Source organism: Canis aureus, chromosome 5, assembly GCF_053574225.1.
Source record: "Canis aureus isolate CA01 chromosome 5, VMU_Caureus_v.1.0, whole genome shotgun sequence".
Classification (NCBI taxonomy): domain Eukaryota; kingdom Metazoa; phylum Chordata; class Mammalia; order Carnivora; family Canidae; genus Canis; species Canis aureus.
The window spans coordinates 46,987,212-47,010,144 of NC_135615.1; the positions used below are offsets into that span (position 1 = coordinate 46,987,212).

The 22,933-nt window shown below is 37.4% G+C and overlaps 1 protein-coding gene across 20 annotated transcripts in view; it reads right to left on the bottom strand.

Annotated features, from left to right (window-relative positions):
* PDE4D (phosphodiesterase 4D) overlaps positions 1-22,933 on the bottom strand; it is a 1,385,565-nt gene that overhangs the window by 354,022 nt on the left and 1,008,610 nt on the right. The window contains exon 1 of one of the 20 annotated variants that reach the window (XM_077897909.1): positions 18,751-18,776. The exons of the other annotated variants lie outside the window; for them this stretch is intronic. Coding sequence (XP_077754035.1) covers positions 18,751-18,761 — 11 coding nt within the window. The 5' untranslated portion in view covers positions 18,762-18,776. Of the gene's footprint in view, positions 1-18,750; positions 18,777-22,933 lie in introns of those variants that run through there. 20 annotated transcript variants of the gene reach the window in all.

Consider the following 22,933-nt stretch of genomic DNA (forward strand, 5'->3'; position numbering starts at 1 on the left):
GCCCAACTCAGGCTCTGTCTCATGATGAGATCATGACCTGAGCTGAAATCAAGAGTCAGTGGTTTAACTGACTGAGCCACCCAGGCACCCCTTAGCTATTGATCATTACTTTAAATGTAAATGCTGCAAAATAAAGCTAACCTTTTTCTTAATTTGCTTCCAAATAGTCATTCTAAACCTTACTTGTGCCTACTTGATTTAGAGGTCATTTTTTCTGTGTTGTAAAATGGAAGACAATTATAAGTTGTAACACTACCAGAATGCTAACAGTTCTGATAGGACCCATAGTCTAGAGAGCATTAGGAAAGCATTCTCTGTATTTTAAGCTGCTACAAAGACATTCTTTATTCATTTATGTCTCAGGACACAAACAGAAATAAAATGCAGTTAAAGAGCTCATATTATTAAGACATGGAATAAAACAACTGACAAGAGGCATGATTAAATATCAGAATAAAAAATAAATAAAACTAGATTGTGAATCCAAATGTTTTGCTATATACTTAAGGTTCCCATCTACCTTAGAGTATGTTAGGATTCTTTTTAGCAATTCAGAAGATAATTAGGTAAAAACTCCTTCTAACCAAAAAAGCACTGAGTTCCTTCTAAATACTTGGTAAATGGGGGTTGAAGGAAAGAAGTCAGGGAGGAAAAAATGAGCAGTAAGGGAAATACATTTTATGTTTATTAAGCATCTACTGGATGACTGGTAAAGTTCTAAGACATTTTTCTAAGTAGTCAACAGGAAATATTTTAGAGTCAAAATAGTTTTAAAATGTGGAATTAATATAAGCTAATCGCTTGAAATAAAAAAAAGCTAAGTAATGTTTTTAATGTATGTAAAAGTCTTCTGGGGTCAATGATTGCTTAATTGCCCCATTTTCTATGTATGAAGTTTTTAAAATATTTTTTTTTCAATTTTTATTTATTTATGATAGTCATAGAGAGAGAGAGAGAGAGGCAGAGACATAGGCCGAGGGAGAAGCAGGCTCCATGCACCGGGAGCCCGATGTGGGATTCGATCCCAGGTCTCCAGGATCACGCCCTGGGCCAAAGGCAGGCGCCAAACCGCTGCGCCACCCAGGGATCCCTGTATGAAGTTTTTAAAAGTCAGAAAACATTTTTCTTTTCCAATATTGTATTCATAAATGCAGATGGAAAAAACAAAAACAAAAACAAAATACCTCTCCTTAGGTATTAACTGATAAGTGAAAGGTAGATTATAGAATTTCATTTTGAAAGCCCCTTCCTCCAAGAGCCTTCCCTGCTTTCCCAGACAAGTCTCCACAGCACTCTGCACTTCTTTGTCACTGTCAGCACATTTGTAATCACTACTTATTCAATATCTGGCTTCCCTGATGGACCTGGCCATCTAAAGGACATCGACTATGTTTGCTTTCCCACTGGATGCTCAGTGCCTAGCAAATGACCTAGAAAGTAAGTCACGGATGTTTGTTTAATGAATGAAAAAACCAATAACCACAGGGCCCCTTGACAAGAAGATGCATCACCTGTATTACATTCTTTTGTGTTCCCAAATAAGGGCAAAACATCTTGCTGTGGTAGGACTTAACTTATTTTCTCTTTCCTTGCATGTTCCCTCCGACAAAGCCATAATTGTAGCAACAAATAAATGAATAAAATAATAAAACCAGAAAAAAAATACACTGTCATTGTTATGACCATATGAATTATAGGTCTGTCCTCAGACTAGGGTTTTTTGTTGTTGTTGTTTTGGTTTGGTTTGGTTTTTGATGAAGCATCATTGAGCAAATATGCAGAACAGTCCTGATACAGAGGATATTACAGCAACAGTCATGTCATAAACTTGCCACCTGACATGACGTTGAGCACTGCTGCTTGACCTTGCTAAGTTTCAGGGCCTCACTTATCCAAATAAGAACTACTGCAAAGAGGTTTTGAGAGGGATGAATAGGGTAATTTACATCACAGTTTTTTGAAAAGACCACAGAATGTTTGAAGCGCTACTACTGACAATGTCAAGCTTTCTGATCAGCTAGGAAAATTATTATCTTACTGTTAGAAACATTTTCAGTGTTGAAAACTCTACTGTAAAATGGGTCACCTCATAAACACGGTAAGTAGGAATACCATTTTACCAGTTGCAAAAGGGGTATCAATCTTCAATTTTGATGGGTGATAATTTTTTTTATCTATTTGAAATCTTTTCATCCTAAGTGTAAAAGGACAGCATATGAAGCCATTATATCTTACAAGGCAGTCCAGTCCTTTAACAAAATCTTAATGTTTTATTTGCAGGATGAAACCCCTCTACTGGTTCTGTTTACTAGAAGTAAAAATAAATAAGTGAATAAATAAATAATTAAGGGGCAAGGAATTCTGCTAAGATTAGCTAATGGAATTTTCACAATTGTTCAAAATCCTGGGCTTCACCTAAATATAGAAACATTTCCATTTATTTATTTATTTATTTATTTATTTATTTATTTATTTATTTAGAAAACTTAAGGGATCCTGCAGACAGGTTATTTAACTGAAAAAGCATTTGCAACACTAACTCCAATTCATGCTGCTTTCATTGGTGACCACACACCAAATAAGGGCAGAAATGGCCTCTTTTCAGCTTTTTAAAACTATGTTAACAAACAAGCAAAAGCAGTGATGAAATTACCAGGCTGAGAAACTAAATCGCTCTCTGGGGAGAAAGAAAGAGACCCCAAATACCAAGAATCTCTAAATAACAACAATCTCATGTGTTCAACTTTGGCACTGTGAAGTTTTTCCATGACAGTGTTCAATATCTCGCTAAATCTGGATATCCATTTATTGGAGCCAGCATTCATAAACTTTCCCATTCCTGGGTACTGTCACTCCTGTTACCCTCAAATCCCCTTTCTTCACCCTGACGCTCCTCCTGTGATGGCTGAGTCTGTGAAGCAAATGTTACCACAAGCTCAGGGTCTCCTTTTGTAATTCCTTATTTTACTATGATTGTTACCAAGTACTAATTTGGTATTTATTCTGTGATAAGAGCTTGACATACCTTATATTATCCCCATAGTACTATGAGCATAGTCTATTTTTATTCTGTTTTATGACAGAAGAAAAAGAGGCTTAGAGAGTTGAGGTAACTCGTCCCCATGATCATGCAGCCAAGGAACAGAGGATCTGAGATTAAGATTGGGGTCTTCCAGGTACAAAACCTACACTCTTCGCCAACAGAGGCCTAGAATACAACCGATAAAGGAATGAATGAGGGCAGCTCCCTTTCTGTGGAGAGGGGAGTCATAGAGGAAGTTCCAGATTTTCACAAAAGGAACAGGCAATATGTACAATAGTTACATAACCTCGTTTAATCTTAATCTTATGTTTTTAAGATTATTTATTTATTCATGATAGACAGAGAGAGAGAGAGAGAGGCAGAGACACAGGCAGAGGGAGAAGTAGGCTCCATGCAGGGAGCTTGACATGGGACTCGACTCAGGTCTCCAGGATCACACCCTGGGCTGAAGGTGGGTGCCAAACTGCTGAGCCACCCAGGGATCCCAACCTTGTTTAATCTTAATCAGCTCTCAGGTAGACATTATTGTTGTGATCTTTTTTTTTTTTTTTTTTTTTTTTAAAGATTTCTATATTCATTCTAGAGAGAGTTGGAGCAGGGAGAGGGTGAGAGTGAATCACAAGCAGACTCCTCGCTAAGCGCAGAGCCCCAGGCAGGGCTCCATCTCACGACCCTGAGATCATGACCTGCGCCCAAACCAAGAGCCCGACGCTCCACTGACTGTGCCACCCTGGCGCCTCTATGGTTGCCATTTTATGGTTAAGAACCCTGAGGCTCGCAAAGGTTAAGTAGCTTGGCTCACATCACAAAACTAATACATGATGGAGACATGTGCCTGAGTCAGTGTTGCCTGTCTCGAATCTTCTCCCTACAGTGGTTTCCCCAAATTCTTTAGATTCCTAATTCTAAGGCCTGGGGACCGAGGCTGAGGACAGGGCTGCGGCAGCTCAGCTGTGATAATCTGAGTCTTGGGGTGCAAAGAGAAAGGCGGCCAGCAGAGGATGGCAAGGCTTGAGGAAAAGGGACAACCTCAGTGTTTCTGAATGCACTGTGCTACTTTCTTTTTCCCTCTGTATGTTTCATATCAAGAGAAACAGAGATACTTTGCAGTCTGTCTAACCAATGGCAGCAATTCACTAGGGGCTGAAATAGGAATCTGGGTTTTTCAGTAACAGTGAAAGACAACTAACTATTTATGCTTTTTGGTTTTATTTTCTAACAGGATGCAAAAAACTTAAGGTGCCATTTTTTAGCTCTCCCTCACGACCACCCAAGAAATTTATGACAGACATTTATACAATTAGGGCATTCATAAGATAATAGGACATATTCTGACCCTTGCTTCCACTGCTCTCACTGATTTTACTTCTATCCGTTCAGTGAAGTGACTTTCCCAAATTTGGTAAGTGGTAAACCATGAGCCTTGATTGAAACTTTATTTATTTTTTTATTTTTTGATTGAAACTTTAGCTTATCCCTAAATTTTGGAAAATAAGCCATTTCTTTTTTGTTTCTTTTTCCTAAAATTTAAATTCAATTAAATAACACATTATGTATTATTGGTTTCAGAGGTAGAGGTTAGTGATTCATGAGTCTTATATAACACCCAGTGCTCATTACACCCCATGCCCTCCTTAAAGTCCATCACCCAGTTACCCCATTCCCTCCACACAAAAATAAGCCATTGTTAAATCAGGGACTTCCTCTATTAAATGCACTGCCTTTAAAATGTAAAATTGGAAGGCAGCCCGGGTGGCTCAGTGGTTTAGCGCAGCCTTCAGCTCAGGGCCTGATCCTGGAGACCGGAGATGGAGTCCCAAGTTGGGCTTTCCCAGCATGGAGCCTGCTTCTCCCTCTGCCTGTGTCTCTGCTTCTCTCTCTCTCTCTCTCTCTCTGTCTCTCATGAATAAATTTTTTAAAAAATCTTTAAAAAAATGTAAATTGGAGAAAGCACAGTTTTATTTCATTGGTCAGAGGATATCAAGTAAAATAATCTATAGCAAATTCTTATTCAAATGCTGACTTGAATTGTACCTATATTAGTTTGATATATAAGTATGTAACTCTTAAGGGACTGAATTTACATTTGAAATAAAATAAACTGCAGTCAAAGAAACAAAACCATAGCCATGGGTTTTTAAAGCAGTATTGAACACCAGATACCGAAATGCTTTGGGGCAGCAAGTATTTTTCTTGATATTCAAAGAGTGAACTTAACCTAACCAAATCACAAAATCCTAAAAGATATGGTCTAGTAAACTAGTTTCCCTGTGAAATTTTACAACAGACAACTCTTACTCTCTTCCTTCCTTCCCTCCCTCTCTTCCTACTTCCCTCTCATCTACTGATACATACATATTCATACATATTAGGCATCTATTATGTGCCAAGTACTATGCTATATGCATGCTAATGATAATGGTGAAGACAATCATGCCCAAACAGATCACAGAACTGAATGAACCAAGGACTAAAACTCCAGCCTTATAAGAAATTGGACTGGGTTTACATTTTTTAAAAGTGTCAAGGAAGCAGGAAAAAAGGAATATAAAATATTTATAGAAGTGGAAAATGGCTTGAGGTCTTGTTTATGAAAAAAATAAATACAATTAAGGAGAAGGTGACTTTTCAGATGATCAACATTAAAAACAAATCAAATGAGATATTTTTGGTAAAACACTTTTCTCAGCAGCAGGCCCAGGGGAAACACTTCTCTGACAGTCAATTCATAGTATCATATGAAACTGGGAGGGCTGCAGGAGAGACACATTTATAAAGAAGTTCTTGTTTCATGGCTAGTGCCAAATGAGAGTCTAAATCAGTGCTAGGTGGTGGGAATACAAAAGAAAATGGAACATGGTCCCTCTTTAGAGAGGCTTGCAACCAGGAAAAATCTCACCTCATAAAAACATTTCTGTAACCTATGGTGGTTAACGTTCTTTCAATAAAATGTATCAATAGTGCTCACAAGATTAAAACTGACAAACTGTTCCTCGCCATCTTTTACAAATAAAGAGAAAAATAAGCATGCTGTAAATAGGCCAATCAGCCCTTTAGTGATCCAGAATGAGCTGAATTACAGATGTTTAAAACAAAAACCTGGTGGGGCACATAAAATTTGTTTCAGAAAAATACGTAGAATATGGTTCTTGCCATATCAAAGAGATTTTTTTCCAAAATAGTTTTATGAAAATTTCCAAAAATACATAAAAGTTGAAAGAATTTCACAGTGAACACCTGGGTATCAGCCACTTAGATTATGCTGGTAACATTTAAAACATATATTTTATTTATTTATTCATGAGAGACATACAGAGAGAGGCAGAGACATAGTAAGAGGGATAAGCAGACTCCCTGTGGGGAGTCCGATGTGGGATCCAATCCCAGAACCCTGGGATCACGACCTGAGCTGAAGGCAGATGCTCAATCACTGAGCCACCCAGGGGCCCCATGCTGGTAACATTTAAAAGACTATTTCTTATTAGGAAATTATCATATTGGGCTTGAACAATGAGAACTGTACTGTTACAATACACCTGAATAATATTTACAGATTGTTTATTATGTTAAACCTAAATTATAAGTCTCTATGCTTAAATATTCAGTCTATTTTAAAGGGTGGACTTTGTACAGGCAGACAATATGGGGTTTTTTTCCTATATAATATAAAGAACTTGGTAAATTTGAATTCCTAAATCTTACTAACAAAAATAAGTTAATGATAAAAAGTAAATGTTAAGATTTTGAATTATCAAAATCAAAATTAAGTGGTAAAACAGTCAACCATGAGGGTTTTTTTTTTTTTCAGTATAATCCAAGATAATACATTTTTGGAATTGTTTCATACACAGTAATTCTTAGTAAATTATGAGTTCAGTCAAGTGGTAAGGAATGGGATAATTAGGAATATTCCTATTATTGATATTATACAAAATATACTATAAAATCTGTAAATCAGGTGCTTTAATAAATATGAACTTTCTAGTTTTTCTGTGAGTTCAATTTTTTGTTTCCTTTTGTTATATACAGATATTTAAAGATTTTATTCATTCATTTATTAGAGAGAGAGAGAGAGAGCAAGCACACACACATATGGAAATGAGTGGGAGAAGGGGCAGAAGAAGAGGCAGAGAAAGAATCTTCTGTAGACTCTGCACTGAGCACAAAGCCCCACATGGGGCTTCATCCTATGACCCTGAACTCAAGACCTGAGCCGAAACCAAGAGTTGGACATTTAACTGACTGAGCCAGGCACCCCTTATTTTTAAATGAATATTATATAAAAGTTAAGTCTAGTTTGTTAAGGACAAGAAAAAGAGTCGATTTCAGTAATAAATGAAATAGGAAATCCCAAAATCAATGAATCTGTTTTTCACCTACTATTCTGACGTGTTTATGGAAAGTCAGCTTGCTACCTTCTCAACTATTTGACAGGCAGATCAAGTTCAAATGGCATCGGAGGAGTGACGGAGGAAACCTAATTTTAGTCTCCACGGTGCTGAAGAACTCACACAAATAAGTACTGAATACCCTCAGCTCATGTTTAGAGTTGATACTTGGAAAGGAATCCAAGGAGCAGGTATTGCAGAGTCTTGTTCAAAGCTGGGGCTCTCAGTTGTTCCAGGGACTGTGGAACATCTCAGATCTAGATGATCAACTTTTCAGGTACCTTCGAGGATGTGCATTTTCAACTCTAATACCGCCTCATTATAGCAGTTCAATGAGACTAGCAAAAAGCATGAGTGGCTTTTCCAAGATGTTAGTGTTAATACTTTGTTAACATGTGCATTATGAAGTAGTAAGTACACACAAGAGGATATTATTCAGCCCTAGGAAAGAAGGAAATAACCACCATTTGTGACAACATAGATGGACCTTGCAGATATTCTGCTAAGTGGGATAAGCCAGAGAAAAGACAAATACTGTAGGATATCACTTCTATGCGGAATCTAAAGGAGTCAAACACAACAAAACAGAGAGTAAAATGGGGGCTACCAGAAGTTGGGGGGGGGGTGATTAGGGAAGATGTGATTGAAGGGTACAAACTTGCAACCACTTGTTAAGTCCTGGAGATCTAATTACAGCATATTGATTACAGACAACAATATTGTACTATGACCATCAAACTAACTAATTGACTGAATCTTAATGACTCCTAACACAGATAGAAATTGGTAATTATGTGAAGGGATAGAGGTTTTAACTAATGCTATAATGTAATCATATTGCAATATATAAATTTATCAAATCAACATGCTGGCCACCTTAAATTTCCACAATGTTATGTATCAATTATATTTCAATAAAAGAGAAGTGCATTATGAAATTGCTAATACTAAATCGACTCAAATCACTCATGAAAAGCATTTTACAATTAAATCCAATTAATTAAAATATACACCAAAGTATTGACAGTGTTATGGCTGGGTATTAGGATCACTGGCATTTTTAAACTTTCTTTTCTGTAGTGTCCAGGTTTTTTACTACAAATAGAAATTACTTTTATAATAATATAAAACTGAATACAAGTTACCAAAAACTCAGGTAGTCAAATCACTTTTTTCCCCAGCAGGGGTTTTGTTTTGTTTTGTTTTAGTTTGATTAGATTTCAACCAAAGGTCCATGAATAAAAACTTTTGAATTTATGTTAACTTAAGTATGTCTTATAATTTACACATTGCTGAGATGTTATAGGGTCAGAGAGAGAAGTGCTGGAAAGCCACATGGGCACACACATCATTGAACACCTATGATGCTATGATTTAAAATCGAGTTCGAAACAGCGTGATGCTAGCTGCAGATATTTCACTAGAGAGGACAGAGCAGTCTGCCCCCTAGTGGTAGAAGAGCCAGGGCGAGAAAAAAGCAGAAAGAATGATGTGGAACTCTTAAAAGATTCACAGAGGCGCTTCATACCAGTCTGTGAGAAAGTGCTCTTCTATGAAAAGAGCTAGATGTTTGTACAGTGCCCCCTTGTGAAGAGAGGTTCTTATGATTGTGCCTTCACCCAGAGAAAGAGCCAAGAGCTTCAACTAGCCATAAAAGCATCTGCTTGGCCTTCATCATCTGATGACCGACTTCCAAACCTTATAGAAGACACACATGTGCGCACAGGCGATGCAGACTCGGTCTCCTACATCTCTGTTATTAAAGGTGTACATAAATATTTCACATGGTTCTGTTTTTTAATGGGTGCTTTAAAAAGAGCTTCTTAAAATAGGAAATGACATTGCCCCTATGACTTCAGAAACTTGCTCTTTTGCTCTGTTTCTCAATCTCACAAAAGAAAATGGAGTACGAAAAATTGGGTAATACATTTAAAAATCACAGATTGCCTATTTATCTTAGAAATATAGAATCATTTTTTTATAAAATGTTAGTATGATTATGAGTACCATCTGGAAATGTATTAGTCACCTGAAACTTCATGTGAGAGCCACTGATAAGAATATTACCATTTTAGTAATGTGAAAATGGGGGTATTTTTAGGTGTTGGGATTAACTCTTTAGTTAGAATAAAAAATCTCATTCATATAATTGATTCCACTAATTTACAATTATCTGAATAATGGCTCATCAGAAAGAATCAAATTCTGGATGTTTCCAGAAAAAGGAAATTACTCTGAAATGTGATACAATGTATGCAAGAGGAATTGTGCTTTGAGTTAAAATATGAGAGAGATATTTGTTGTCAAATTCAGTTAAACAATTGATTGGAAGGGAGTACAGTCTTCATGTTGTCTATTGCTGGCTATACAATGGCATACAAGTCATGCTTCTGAGCCCTGAGCCAAGGTAGTGAAAAAGTATGAGTAGAGTACAAACCACGATTGAAAAGCAATGATAACAACCAAAGGACGGCATTAGGCAGCCCTCCATAGTCTCCTACTGTTTTTCTAAAACCACCCCAAATAAACATATAGGGAAAGTAAAAACCATGTGCTTCCTATGCAAATGCAGATCCAAGACAAGTCCTCAAGAACTCCTTAGGTGCAATCAAATTGTCGTCACTATTCAAACTACTACTATCTAGAAAATCTGATGGAGCTTCTGCTAAAAGCTTAGACTGTTCCTTGATGGGTATCAGTGTGTCCACGTGGAAAAGAGAAATGAGGCACAGAGGAAAGAACAAGTATGTGTAGGAACCTATCCATATTCAGATCTTGGGCAACAGGCTTTCAAATAGGCTTGTAAAAGAGTAATCTTTCCCAGTTCTGTCTCTATCCCTGACATTTTCCCTGATGTCCAAAAGAGTATTTCCACCTCCTTCTTGGATCTCTGGTAGTGTTAAGGTAAATTCCTGCCAGGCCGACCCCGCAAGGTCTTGGCATGGCTTCTTAATTTGGAAAGGAAGTTAGGGCAACAGGAAGAGAATAAAGTAAATGAAGTGTGCGTAAATGGAGCTCAGTCTTCTGGGGAACCTTTGAAGGGGCATTGTCCCTCTGCAAAATGTGGAACTTGGGGTGTATAAATATTTCCCAGTGCAGGTTACTCCTGGTCACAAGGCCTTCTAGGAGGCCCACACACAGTCTAGCAAACTCCTTTGTACTGGAGGAGGTGTCTGGGTGCCTCAGATGAGAATGTGACTTGGCGCATAGAAATGGCCATCACACACCCAGGTGAGCTCTGGGGTAGGTCAGTAAGAAATGGAGTGGGGCTTGAAGCATCTGCCACAAATAGAACGCTCATACTTAAGATGCTGAAACGGAATTTTTAGTTCATGTTTCCATCACCCCATCACTAGACCCACTCTTCCCTTGTCTTTCCCTGACTCAGCAAATGAAAGCACAAGTTTTTAATTTTTTCAGGCAAACGTCCTTGAAACATCTTTGGCTCATTTGTTCCATATGAAATTCCATCATCAAATACTGTCAGCTCAATTTTCAAATTAAGGGCGGAATCTGGTCACTTCTTACCAATTCCCCTGCCACCACCCTGGTCCAGGTCACCATTGTCTCTTGTCCAAATTATTGCAGTGGCTTCTTAACCATTTCCCTTGCTTCTGCCCTGGCTCCAAGTTCATTCTTACCAGAATACCAGAAGACTGAATGGCTCTTTGAAAAGGTGTATCACTTCTCCTCTCAAAATCTTCTACTAGTTTCCCACTTTACTTGGGATAAAACCCCAACTCTTTACCATGGCTTATCAAAGCCCTTTCCTTTCTTTTCCTTTATCTTTTTTCCTTCTTCTCTCCCTCTTGCTTACTTGATTCAACCCATACTGTATTTTGGCTTTTTTTTTTTTTAAATTGGTCTTTTTTCTTATTCTTTGAGCCTAAGGTACCTGATCCTACCTCAGGACCTTTGCACTTGCTATTTACCTTCCTGAAATGTTCTTCCTTCAGATATCTGCATAGTTCTTTCATTTTGTTAAGATCCAAATGTCATTTTAATACAGAGGGCTACCTCTTCTGACTATTCGATCTAAAATAGCATGGCCATCACCTTATTTTTTTCCTCTGCATGATTTATTTTGATAGAACTTATCATCATGACATGGTTATTTTGTATATGTTTGTGTATTTTACATTGCTTATCTCCCCCACAAAAAAACAAAGTTACACACACATGTGCACCTGCACATGCACACACAAAGAAGTGACTGTTGTTTTCATGGCTGCATGCTGGTGTTAGTGGTAGGGGTCCAGTATATATTTTCTAGGGGATGAACTCACAGATCTAACAGCCACAGGAGATAAATATTAATATGTATTAATCAACTATTTATCAAACACTATGACTGCTATTGTCCAATAACAGGTATAAGCAGCTGCTGCTCTTTACCAAGATATATCCAGTGCATGAGGACACAAGACACAGCCAATGCATGGTTAAATCAGTGGCATTCAGAGGGGAGGTTTTTATAGGCAGTGATAGCTAGGAAAAGGTAAGAAAGAAAGGCTGAAACTGGACAGTGAAAAACTTTGAAGGTTATGTTAGGAGTGGGGAACTTTGTTCCATTTAGAAGTGAAATGTCATCAAAAGTTTCTGAGCAGGGGAATGGAATAATGAAAGAAGAATTTTAGAAAAATTAATACTTCATTCTATTTGCACAAGGATTTGGGGAGGAAAGATTGGAGCCAGAGAGAGAGTGTCATGAATTTTCCCCTCAAATCCTCCTTTTTCTCAAATCCAAGAAATTGGCATATATCATAACCACAGCTTAAAAAAAAAAAAAAACAACTTTATGGTGGTATAATTGGTACACATAATATGCATATATTTGATGTATTCACTTTGATGAGTTTAGACATACACATACATCCACGAAACTATCACCACAATCAAGGTAATAGACATATCCATCACCTCCCAACCTTCCCTCAGTCTGTTGGTTTTGGGTATGTGTCAGGGGAGGGCAGGTAATAACACATAATATGAGCTCTATCATCTTAAATTTTCAACCAACTCAGTATTGTTAACTCTAGGCACAATACTGCACAGCAGATCTCTAGAACTTACTCATCCTTTCAACATAGTTTTTAGACTGCTGCGTCATTCCATACTTTTCACACTCAGTCAGGAAACTTTTTGTCTTTACTGGGAATGTCAACTCTATCTAAAAAAAGATCTGTCCATAGTTTCCCTGGAATTTAACACGAACCTTCTACAGGTTTGTGAAAAAAAGCTCAGATCCGTTCTCCTTCAGATTATCTGAGAACTAATAAATAAGGCAGTGAAAAAAGATAATGCTATGGGTTATCTGGTGAGATATGGTGAGGGTTATGGTTATCTGGTATCTGGTGAGGGTTATGAATAAATGGAAATAAACATGTCAAAGGGGTGTATGGTGAGTGGCAAGTATTCTGTACTTCTTTAATTTGTTTCTTATCTAGAACCTAAGGCATATTGTAGTCTCTCTTTCTCTCAGAAGGAGTGCTATGAAGAAAATGAGAGCAGTATGCTCAGTGTTCTCCTGGGCTGTGAACTTCTGGGCCCTGGGGCAACTGTGTCCCTGGGACTGCCCCGCAGGTAGGAGCTAAGTAAACATATATTAAGGATTCCCTCCAACTTCTTTAAAAGACAGATTCCAGGGGAATTTCATTATTTACCTATAATTCTGCTATTCCTTCTTCTAATGAATATTTAATTCTGCTTTGTTCCAGAAAGGATTAAAAGCTTCTCTCTTCCCTTTGGTAATTAGTTTAGATAAGCCACATCATCTATTTCTTCACCTACCCAATGGACAGTAGCTAATACTTAAATATTTATAGCTTTTATTGCACCTTGCTATATTTGAGAACATTTCATATATTTAAACCAGTAAGTATCACTTGAGGATAATAAGCTGGCAAACTTTAGAATGTCTGACATGTCTTTATAAATGATTCCAAATGGCTGATTCTGTCATTTTATGTTAAAAGCCAATTTGGCTCAAGATTTAAAAATAAAACGAAAATTGTACCTAGAGAAAATGAAGTCACCAAATCGTTTGACAGAATTAGCTAGTCTCAATTCCATCTCATCACACAGTTCTCAATATCCTAGGTACTAGGGATTGAAACCTCGGAGGAAAATGTTAAGCAAAACATAGTGAATTAAGAAAAACAATTATTCCATGTAGCTCAAACTTTGTGCCTTTGCTTATGCCATGTTCACCTTTTCAGCTATCTTTATACAAAATAAAAAAAGAAAAAACTACTTATTTAACACATCATTGTGGAGGCCGAGAAAAATAAAGGCCATCCCACCTAAAGTTTAGCATTAGCACAAGTACAGCCATCTTAGGCCCCTGTGAATAAGAGCTGAACTTTATGGGAAAAACTGCAGAATGTCCTCAATGTCCTTGGCAGGTAATCCCATATCAGAAAGACAACAGAGCTCAGAATTGCCCTCAGCAGAGAATCCCATATCAGAAAGACAACAGAGCCCAAGCCCATGGTAGAAAGTCTCATATTAGAATGAGAACAGAGCTCAATGCCCTTGAAAGCCCCACATCAGAATGTAAACAGAACTTGGAGAAATTCCTCCACCCCTTCTGAAAATCCCCTACACCAGCCTATAAAAAATCCAGCTGTAACCCACTTCGAGGTCCAAGTCCCTGCTCCGCTGTGTCAGGTATACTTGGACCCAAGTTCGAGCTTGTAAATAAACCCTCGTGTGTTTGTATCAGTGTCGGCTCCTCGGTGGTTTCTCGGATTCGCAATCTTGGGCACAACATCATTCCTGCTACTAAAAGAGTCATGGGGAAAGCTGAATTGAAACTAGTGACAAGCTTTTGCTTTGTCACATGATTGTTGCATTTTTTGTCAATAGTATTTAAGGGACTTCTTCCCATATTTTATGCAAAGCCATCCTATGGAATTTTGTGTTCAGAGTGAAGTCCAATGTGGCTCCTGTTTGTGTCTCCAGCCCTCTCTATGCACATGCCCTGAGATCCATATGTAGTAAGGCAAGGGCAGAAAGCAGATGTGGAAGGGAGAAAGGGGTGAAGGCGAAGTGCATGTGTGCGCATGCTCATGTGTGTTTTGCATGTGGCCTGCTTTACCACAGTCCAGGGAGCTAGTGAGGGAAGTTCTGTGCTCAGTCTCAGCACCACCAGCCTTCGCAGCAGCTCTAGCCTCCCTGCTGCTCACCTGGCCCGAGGGTCCAAGGGGACCCTCCTTGTGCCCAGGACTAGGCAGCTCAGCCACAACACTGAAGCAAGACAAATTAGCTTATCCCACAGGGTTGAAAAGGTGACTCTACTGATGTGCCTGCCTAACAACCAATAATTCATTTACATGCACTTTCTGATGCATAAAATAACATATTTTTCTTACAATTGGCTGACTTTTACCAGCACTGACTTAAGAATCAGAACCCAAGGGACGCCTGGGTGGCTTAGTGGTTGAGCTTGAGCATCTGCCTTTGGCTTGGAGCCTGTTCCTGGAGTTCTAGGATCCAGTCTCATGTCGGGCTCCCTGCATGGAGCCTGCTTCTCTCTCTGCCTGTGTCTCTGCCTCTCTCTTTCTCTCTCTCTCTGTCTCTCATGAATAAATAAAATCTTAAAAAAAAAAAAAAAAAAGACTCAGGCCCCCAAAAAGGGCTGTGAGATGCTGAAACCATTTTCAGTTTGAATAACATTTTTATGATCATATAAATGATGAATGCTTATCATAAAAAAATTTGGAAAGTGCAGAAAAGTAAAAAAAAGAAAAATTGTCTACAATCCAGAGGTAATTGTTGTACATCTCCTGGATCATTTTCTTCCTTATTTTTATGTGTATATACATAAATTCATTCATTTTCATTTAACATTTTACAAGATTTTATTTACTTATTTGAGAGAGAGGGAGTGAGCACAAGCAAGAGGAGCAGCAGAGAGAGAGAGAGAGAAGCAGGCTCTCCGCTGAGCAGGGAGCCTGATGCGGGGCTCAATCCCAGGACCCCAGCCATATGACCTGTGCCAAAGACAGACATTTAACCAGCTGAGCCACCCAGGTGTCCCTAATTTTAACATTTGATTGAGGTTTTAGTATATATGATTTGGGATTCTGCTTTGCATTTCATTTTATACTATAAACAATTTTCCAAATCATTTAAAATTATTTGAAAATCTTAATGGTCAATAAGATTCTATTGGCTGAGTCTAACATCAAAATCTATTTAAATATTAGCTTGTCTGGAAAACTTAGAATATGTGCCGGTTTTCAATAATATAAGTACTTTTGTGGCAATAACATCAATGTAAATCTTTTTAATATCTCAGATTACTTCCCTAATCCAAATGCCTGTAAGCAGTATTACTAGTGAAATGGTTATGAGCATTTTTGAGGCTAGAGGTCCTGAGGATTCTTAATCATTTTTATGAAATAAATCCCTCAAACTAGTTCAAAAATCAAAGTAACAAACTATATTTGTACATATTATTTTATGACGACTTTTTTAAAAATTAGAAAAAAGGTAATTAAAGATAACTTGTTTTACTGCAAAGAGGCGCCATACCACATGAAAATCAGAACCTGGAGCAATTATAGAATGATTCTTTTCTTATAAGATGGGGGAAAAATTCCACTATCTAAATCTGTAAGTTTGGCCACCTTGTATGAAAAGGTCAAAAGCAAGCATTAAAAAAAAAAAAAAAAAAGACATATGGCTATTATTATAACAACACAGAGTTGGTCAACCACTTCAAGTTCTTGTGGCCAGTGAGGTCACTGGAGCTGCAGGCAGACATTTCTGACAAATTATGCACACTGAGGTCACATTGCTCTGCTTGAGACAGTTTTTCATAATTGTAAATTTCTGTTTACAAAAAAATCCTTACTTAAAAATATCCTTTTGTGCCCTCTAGTGTTTAAATTCATCAGAGTTTTTGAGAAATGTATTTATTTCTTAACTATAGGTAAACATTGTTTCCTTCCTATTTATACAAAGGGTATATCTATATAAATATGTATATATTTTAAAGATTTTATTTATATATTCATGAGAGACAGAGAGAAAGCCAGAGACATAAGCAGAAGGAGAAGCAAGCTTCTTGCAGGGAGCCTGATGTGGGACTTCATGTGGGACTGAATCCCAGGACTCCAGGATCACAACCTGAGCTAAAGGCAGATGCTCAACCACTGACCCATCCAGGTGCCCCAAGGGTTTACCTATATTAGGAGGTGGCCATAATACATAGTATTCCAAAAAATTTTTTAGTTTGTTTAAAATTTTTCATTTCAAAGGGAGTTAGAGCAGGGGCTGGAACCCAGCCACAGGGCAAATCCCACCCACCTCTCTTTTTGTAAATAGTTTTACTGGGACACAACATGCTCCTTCATTACACAATTGTCTGAGGATCCCTGTATTTCTCCATAAAGGCAGAGTTGAGTAGTTATTACAGGGAATTTTGGTCCTGCAAAGTCTAAGATACTTACTATATTGTCCCTCACAGAAAACATTTGTTGACCCATAGGCCACAGAATTACTCTGGTACTTAGATTATTAAAGAGAAAGAGGAAAAAAAAACCAAAAACCACACATATATTTTGCTAAAGATGTCATGGCATTTTACATTTCCTTTAATTCTAACTTTTTCCATCAACTACTGAAATACTAATTAAACGAAAGAGAGGTGCACGTCAATTAGTTTTGTGGTTCAAGTACCACAAAAGTATTTTCTCAGTGAAAACATCTGCAGTACTTCCTTTTTGTAAGATCTACTGAGAGTGATTATATTGACCCCATCATGCCTTTGACAATGATATGATTATATTGGTGAAACGATAATGAGATCATAGCTCTTCACCTATCCAGACCAGGGGCCCAAGAACATTTTTACCTCCTGAGCAACATCAACTCTTATTGATTAGATGGAACTTAGACTAGGAATAGATTTAGTGTTCCCACCACTGTTTATTTTTATACATTTAATAATAAAGCTTGCAATAACTTCTAAAGCACATACAGTCTGTTAAAAAGAAAACCGCAGGCCCCAAATGGCGTCACTTAGGCGGAGTCTACAAACCAAGGCTTCATACATAATCCAACTGCAGTTTCAACCTGCCCCAGAAATGTGGTCTTAACCAGTCAGTCGGGAAAATTCTGATGGGGATCAGAGAGAGCCTCTCCATCCCCTGGGAGCCTCTCCATCCCCCCAAGGGAAAACCAGGTAAACTGCAAGATAAAACCCTCTGCTCTTCACCCTAAGGGAAAGTGACCTTGCCTAGAACAATCCTTTCCCTTTGCTAGTGTCTTTCTTGCCACATCCTTCATCTATAAAAGCCTTCCATTTTGTAGAGCTCCTTGGAGCTGCCCTCTTATGTGTTAGGTGGACTGCTGCCCAATTCATGAATCATTTAATGAAGTAACCAGATCTTCAAATTTACTCAGTTGAATTTTGTTTTAACAAGTCTTTCTACAGTAAACATACCATTTATAACATGGAGTTTACTTCAGCTATGTGCTTCATTCAAATTTCACACAGTTCCATCCTTCATATGCATGAAAGCACAGTGCACAATAATAAGGCCATAGTCCTATGGAGTGAATTTAACAGGCTTCCTCCGTTCCCCAGTACAAATCCCACATCTTACATGCCTCTGGTTATTTTATCTTCTCTTTTGTGTATCTAGAAGTTTTACTGAAATTTCCTTCCTCTTTCCTAACGTGGTTAATATATAGTTCATTAGAGCTTCCAGCTCCCCTTTTTCCCTTTTTCACATGGTTTCCAAGAAGTGGATCTATTTTATTGCTCTCCAACTTAAAATTTGACTTCGGTTCAAAATGGTAGAGCCATTCCTTTATCAAAGATACATATCAGCAATACTCTGGTCAGAAATTTTGCATGATAATAGAAGGAAACACAAAACCAAGGGCTTAAAAGAGTGAATGAAAACAGTCTCTGCTTCATTGCATTTGCTCAGGAACAGTCCTCTTATTCTGGGGACACACATTCCCAACCATTGTACCTTACATTCCTGGAGCTGTAGGTCGCTGCCCTTCTCAGCTTTAGACTCTCATCACATGCATAGTCTTCCTATCTTTCCCTTGCCCCTGATACAACCCCCCTCCTTGTACCCAACACAGAAATGCAAATATATACCCTGCACAGACTTACTGTATGGAGTCACATACTAAAAACACCTGAATCAAATACCTTAAACCCACAATGTCGCCTTCGAAAATTTGCAGTAACAACAGCAACAGCAGCAAGAAAAAAATGCAGGGTGAAACACATCATCCCTCATGCCCCGTGTTAAAAACAATTAAAATAAAACTCAAAAAGTGACATCATACCTGTACTCCATAAGCAAAAGAAATTATTTCCAAACTTACCTGCAAAAGAAAAGAAAAAAGCAATAAATCTCACATCAGAGTGTATTTTAATTCCTTATTCTCTAGTAAATTAGGCAAAATTGTCATCCAAAACACAGTTAATTCTTAATTATCACTGTGAGTCATTCTCAATAAATATTGCTTTCTAGTTCTTGTAGATGCCAATAGCGCAGGCAGTGACGTTCTCTCCAGATCAACTGTCACTGTAAATAGAAATCCTTGCTGTATATAGTCTGAACTTAGTAGGCAAGTTTTTAGACTAAAAACTTCAATAATTTCCTGGACTTGGGATATCTTTGTGTTACAAAACATAGTTTTAGGAGTCAGATGCAGACAGTGGGGAAAATGGTTTTGGAGTCAGACCAACTTGAAGTTAAATCCCAGTCCTATAAAGTGTGAATGTTGTATTTAACTAATCGGATTATTCTAAGTATTCTTAAGTATTAAAAAAAAAAGTCACGTGGTAGAAGCTCAAGAAATACTGCCTTTTTGCCTTCCTGTAAGCTTCCTTTTATGCCAATACTGTACAGAAAGATAGGATTTTGTGCAGCACATAAAGCATGAGAGAGCTTTAAGCAATTAAAAATAGACAGAAAAGAAAAACCAATTCTACATTTTCCTGTCTTCTTCATGATGTTGCCAAGTTGGTTTATATGAAATATTGGCCACCTGCTAAATGCTGAGCAATTATTTTCCATTGTAAATTCAAGTATTTCACTAAAGTTCAAGAAAAGAACCAAAAGTATAGCAGTCTGTAGCATGGCCTTTATGTTCCATATGTACATGCTATGCCCCCCAGGCTCTCTCACTGCAGTTTTCTCAGTCTACTCTCCATTCCTGGGAAGGGCACAGATGCTCTAGCCTCAGGGCATTTGCATTTGCTGTTCCAGCTGCCCAAGAATCCACATTGCCGCGTCTGGCCCTTTTCAAGTCTTGCCTCAAAGGCCTCTCCTCAGTGAATCTAACCCAAATTCACATTTAAAATTCCAACCAGACCCTCAGCCTCTGTTTTTAAGTCCCCTTGCTTTGCACAGTCTCTTCTCAGCACTTGTAACCTTCTAGCTCATTATATAACATAATACAAGTTATTATGCTTACTTAGTCTTCATGCCCCTAACACCCTATATAAGTTACATAAAAATAATGGTTTCTCTCTGTATTATTCACTGTTGAATATTTAGGATCTACAGAAATGCCTGATAAATAGAAGGTATTAAAAATTGTTTAAGAACTAAATATAGCCCCCCCCCAAAAAAAAGAAATAAATATAGCCTACACAAAAGAGCCAAATATAAAAATATAAAATACATATATGTAATACAAGTATTTTTATTTGCATATACTTACTTACACATATTTTTTATTTATAAAATATGGCACACACATTTATATATGAATTTAATATTTAAATTTTTAGCTAGAATTAATCATTTTATTCATTTATTTTATTTTTTAAAAGATTTTATTTATTTATTCATGAGATATACAGAAAGAGAGGCAGAGACATAGGCAGAGAGAGAAGCAGGCTCCCTGTCTCCCGGTGGGGAGCCCAATGTGGGACTCGATCCCAGGACCCCGGGATCATGCCCTGAGCCAAAGGCAGACACTCAACCACCCAGGCACCCCTAGAAGTAATCATTTTATTTTTACTTAATTCTGATGACAGAAATTAAGATAGCCATTGGAGCCACTGGCTACTATTTCCAGCTGTCCACAGACCATTCACATGTAGGAGACCTAATAAATCTCTTATGTTTGAATAGGTCCATGTGACTAGTTCTGACCAATGTCTTAAGTCAGAATGGCCAAGCATTGAACTGCTGGTATGATAGGATTTTGATTCCCACCTCTTGCCCTCTCCCTGCCAGACAGACCAGCAAACTCCAAGACGGTGGCTCTTGATTAGCTTCCTTACTAGAGTGAGGCAGCTGTGGAGTATAGCTTCCATTTGATGACATATATCATGGGAAATTAAAAAAACCAAAACCAAAAACAAAAAAAAACCCCACAAACCTTTGTGTCACAACATTTGGAGGGGTGCTTGTTAAGTCAGTTTAATTCACCAACCCATCATGATAAAGAGAAATTATGCACATATAATTTTAAAAATTACATTCAAAGACTTATTGAAAAAAAAAGCCTTTATTTTCTGTAGTTACTCTGAATGCTCTTATCCAAAATCATTTTGTTTCTGCTGGTACTTAACTCTATAATTCTAAGTAATACGTTTATATTGTTCTTTCTTGATTCTGAAATTTTTAGCTATTATCTATTCATTTCTTGTATTTTAGAGACTTCATTCTCTTATACTGCTTCCCCTTCCTCTTCTTTCACTAGTTATGTCATAATTTTTAGTTAAATTTATAATACTGTTTGCATGTATGTACTATATATATTTTATTTACTATATGTGTATATGATTATATTCCCCTTATGTTATAATTTGTGTTTTGCTTGAAGTTAATAACTGCCTTTTTTCCCCATATGAGCAGTTTTCATTGTTTTAAAACATTTTTCCCCTCAAATGGTAGCACATGCTTGCCATATGGTCAGCTGATGCTTCTACTGAGGTTTTAATCCTTTTCTTCCCCTCTCCTAGATGTGTTGATCCTGAAAACAGTTCCCTATAAACATCTGTACTCCAATCTCAGAGCTAGCTTCCTAGAGAATCTGACCACAACACAGTTGCTCCTCTCATTCCACGTTTGACCTCCTTTTGCAACCCTACGGTTTGCTACATTTGCTCTCTGAGTCCTGAGCCTCTTCAATAACATTTTCTTCAGAAACAATAACTTGAGTATCCTGTAGTAGGAACTGAGGGTGGCAACAGTATATGGGTGAAGGGAGGTAGTCTCTCCTGCTCCATGTCCTTAATTCTATTTTTAAAGATTTTATTTATTTACTTGACACAGAGAGCATGAGAGAGATAGCGTGTGAGTTCGGAGGAGAAACTGTGGGGGTCGGGGAGGAAGGAGAAGCAGACTCCTTGCTGAGCAGGGAGTCCAACCCCAGAGCTCAACCCTAGGACCTTGGGACCATGACCTGAGTCAAGGCAGCTGCTTAACCAACTGAGCCACCCAGGTGCTTCTCTATGCCCTTTCTTTTAAATCTCTCTATTTAATTACAGATGATATGACCACATATGGTCAATTTGTCACTATTAACCATAAGTTCATAGTTTTTAGATTATTGGTGCAACTGCTCTTCTCTATTAACATGGATTAGAAACCACTTTATCTATTAAAAGCAAAAATAGATATGAGAACTTGCCCAAATGGTTGCATAGAATACTAATTTTTTAGATGTTAAGAGTTTCAGTTGAAATAATAAACATAAGGAAAAGACTACAGAATCACCATAATTTGAAAAATATTGGCTTGACAGTTTTATTGCAGGAATTCTAAAAGCTTTGGGTATATTGATTGATTGTGACTAATCTAGAAGGTGAATAACATCTGCAGAATAATCGAGCCATTCCACCATGGACATCAGTGACTATCAGAGTAAGTCATCTTTTAGAATATTACTAGGGAATTACTGCACAAGGCATCTTAAACTAAGTTATACCAAACACAGTGTTCCTATTACTCCTACAAGAATTCTTTTACTTTACCTGGAGAGGTAAAATAAATTGTTTGTTTAATTTGAACAGTAAGTTGTTTGAAAAACAATGTAAGTGTACTGAGTAATAAAGCATGTTAACTCTTAGGTGAATGCTTAATATATTATAATAAAATTTCCCACTAAATTACAATTAACCATATTTGAATTCTGATCATTTAATGTAAAATCTCCTTTCCCAGAAAAACACACAAAGAAGTCAATTTCTGACCACCCTGAGATTTGTTCAAGCAATCTGTGTATATTTTAAAATCTATCTTTGTATCTCTAGTTCAGCTTGTGCCAAATTTTTTTTTTTTTTTTTTATGGAACACCAAGTCCATTAGATATTCTGAAAACAAACAAACAGAAAGTTCTATCTTTAATGGAATTTGGGATATTTACGTATATTTTTCCAGGAAATTTAAAATGTTTATTTAGTCTGTTAAAGACTTTGGGAATCTTCCAGTAATACATCACTTTAACTTTGTGAAATACTTTCAGCTTATTTTACCATAGAACCATTCTGTGTGTAGCCTCTGTC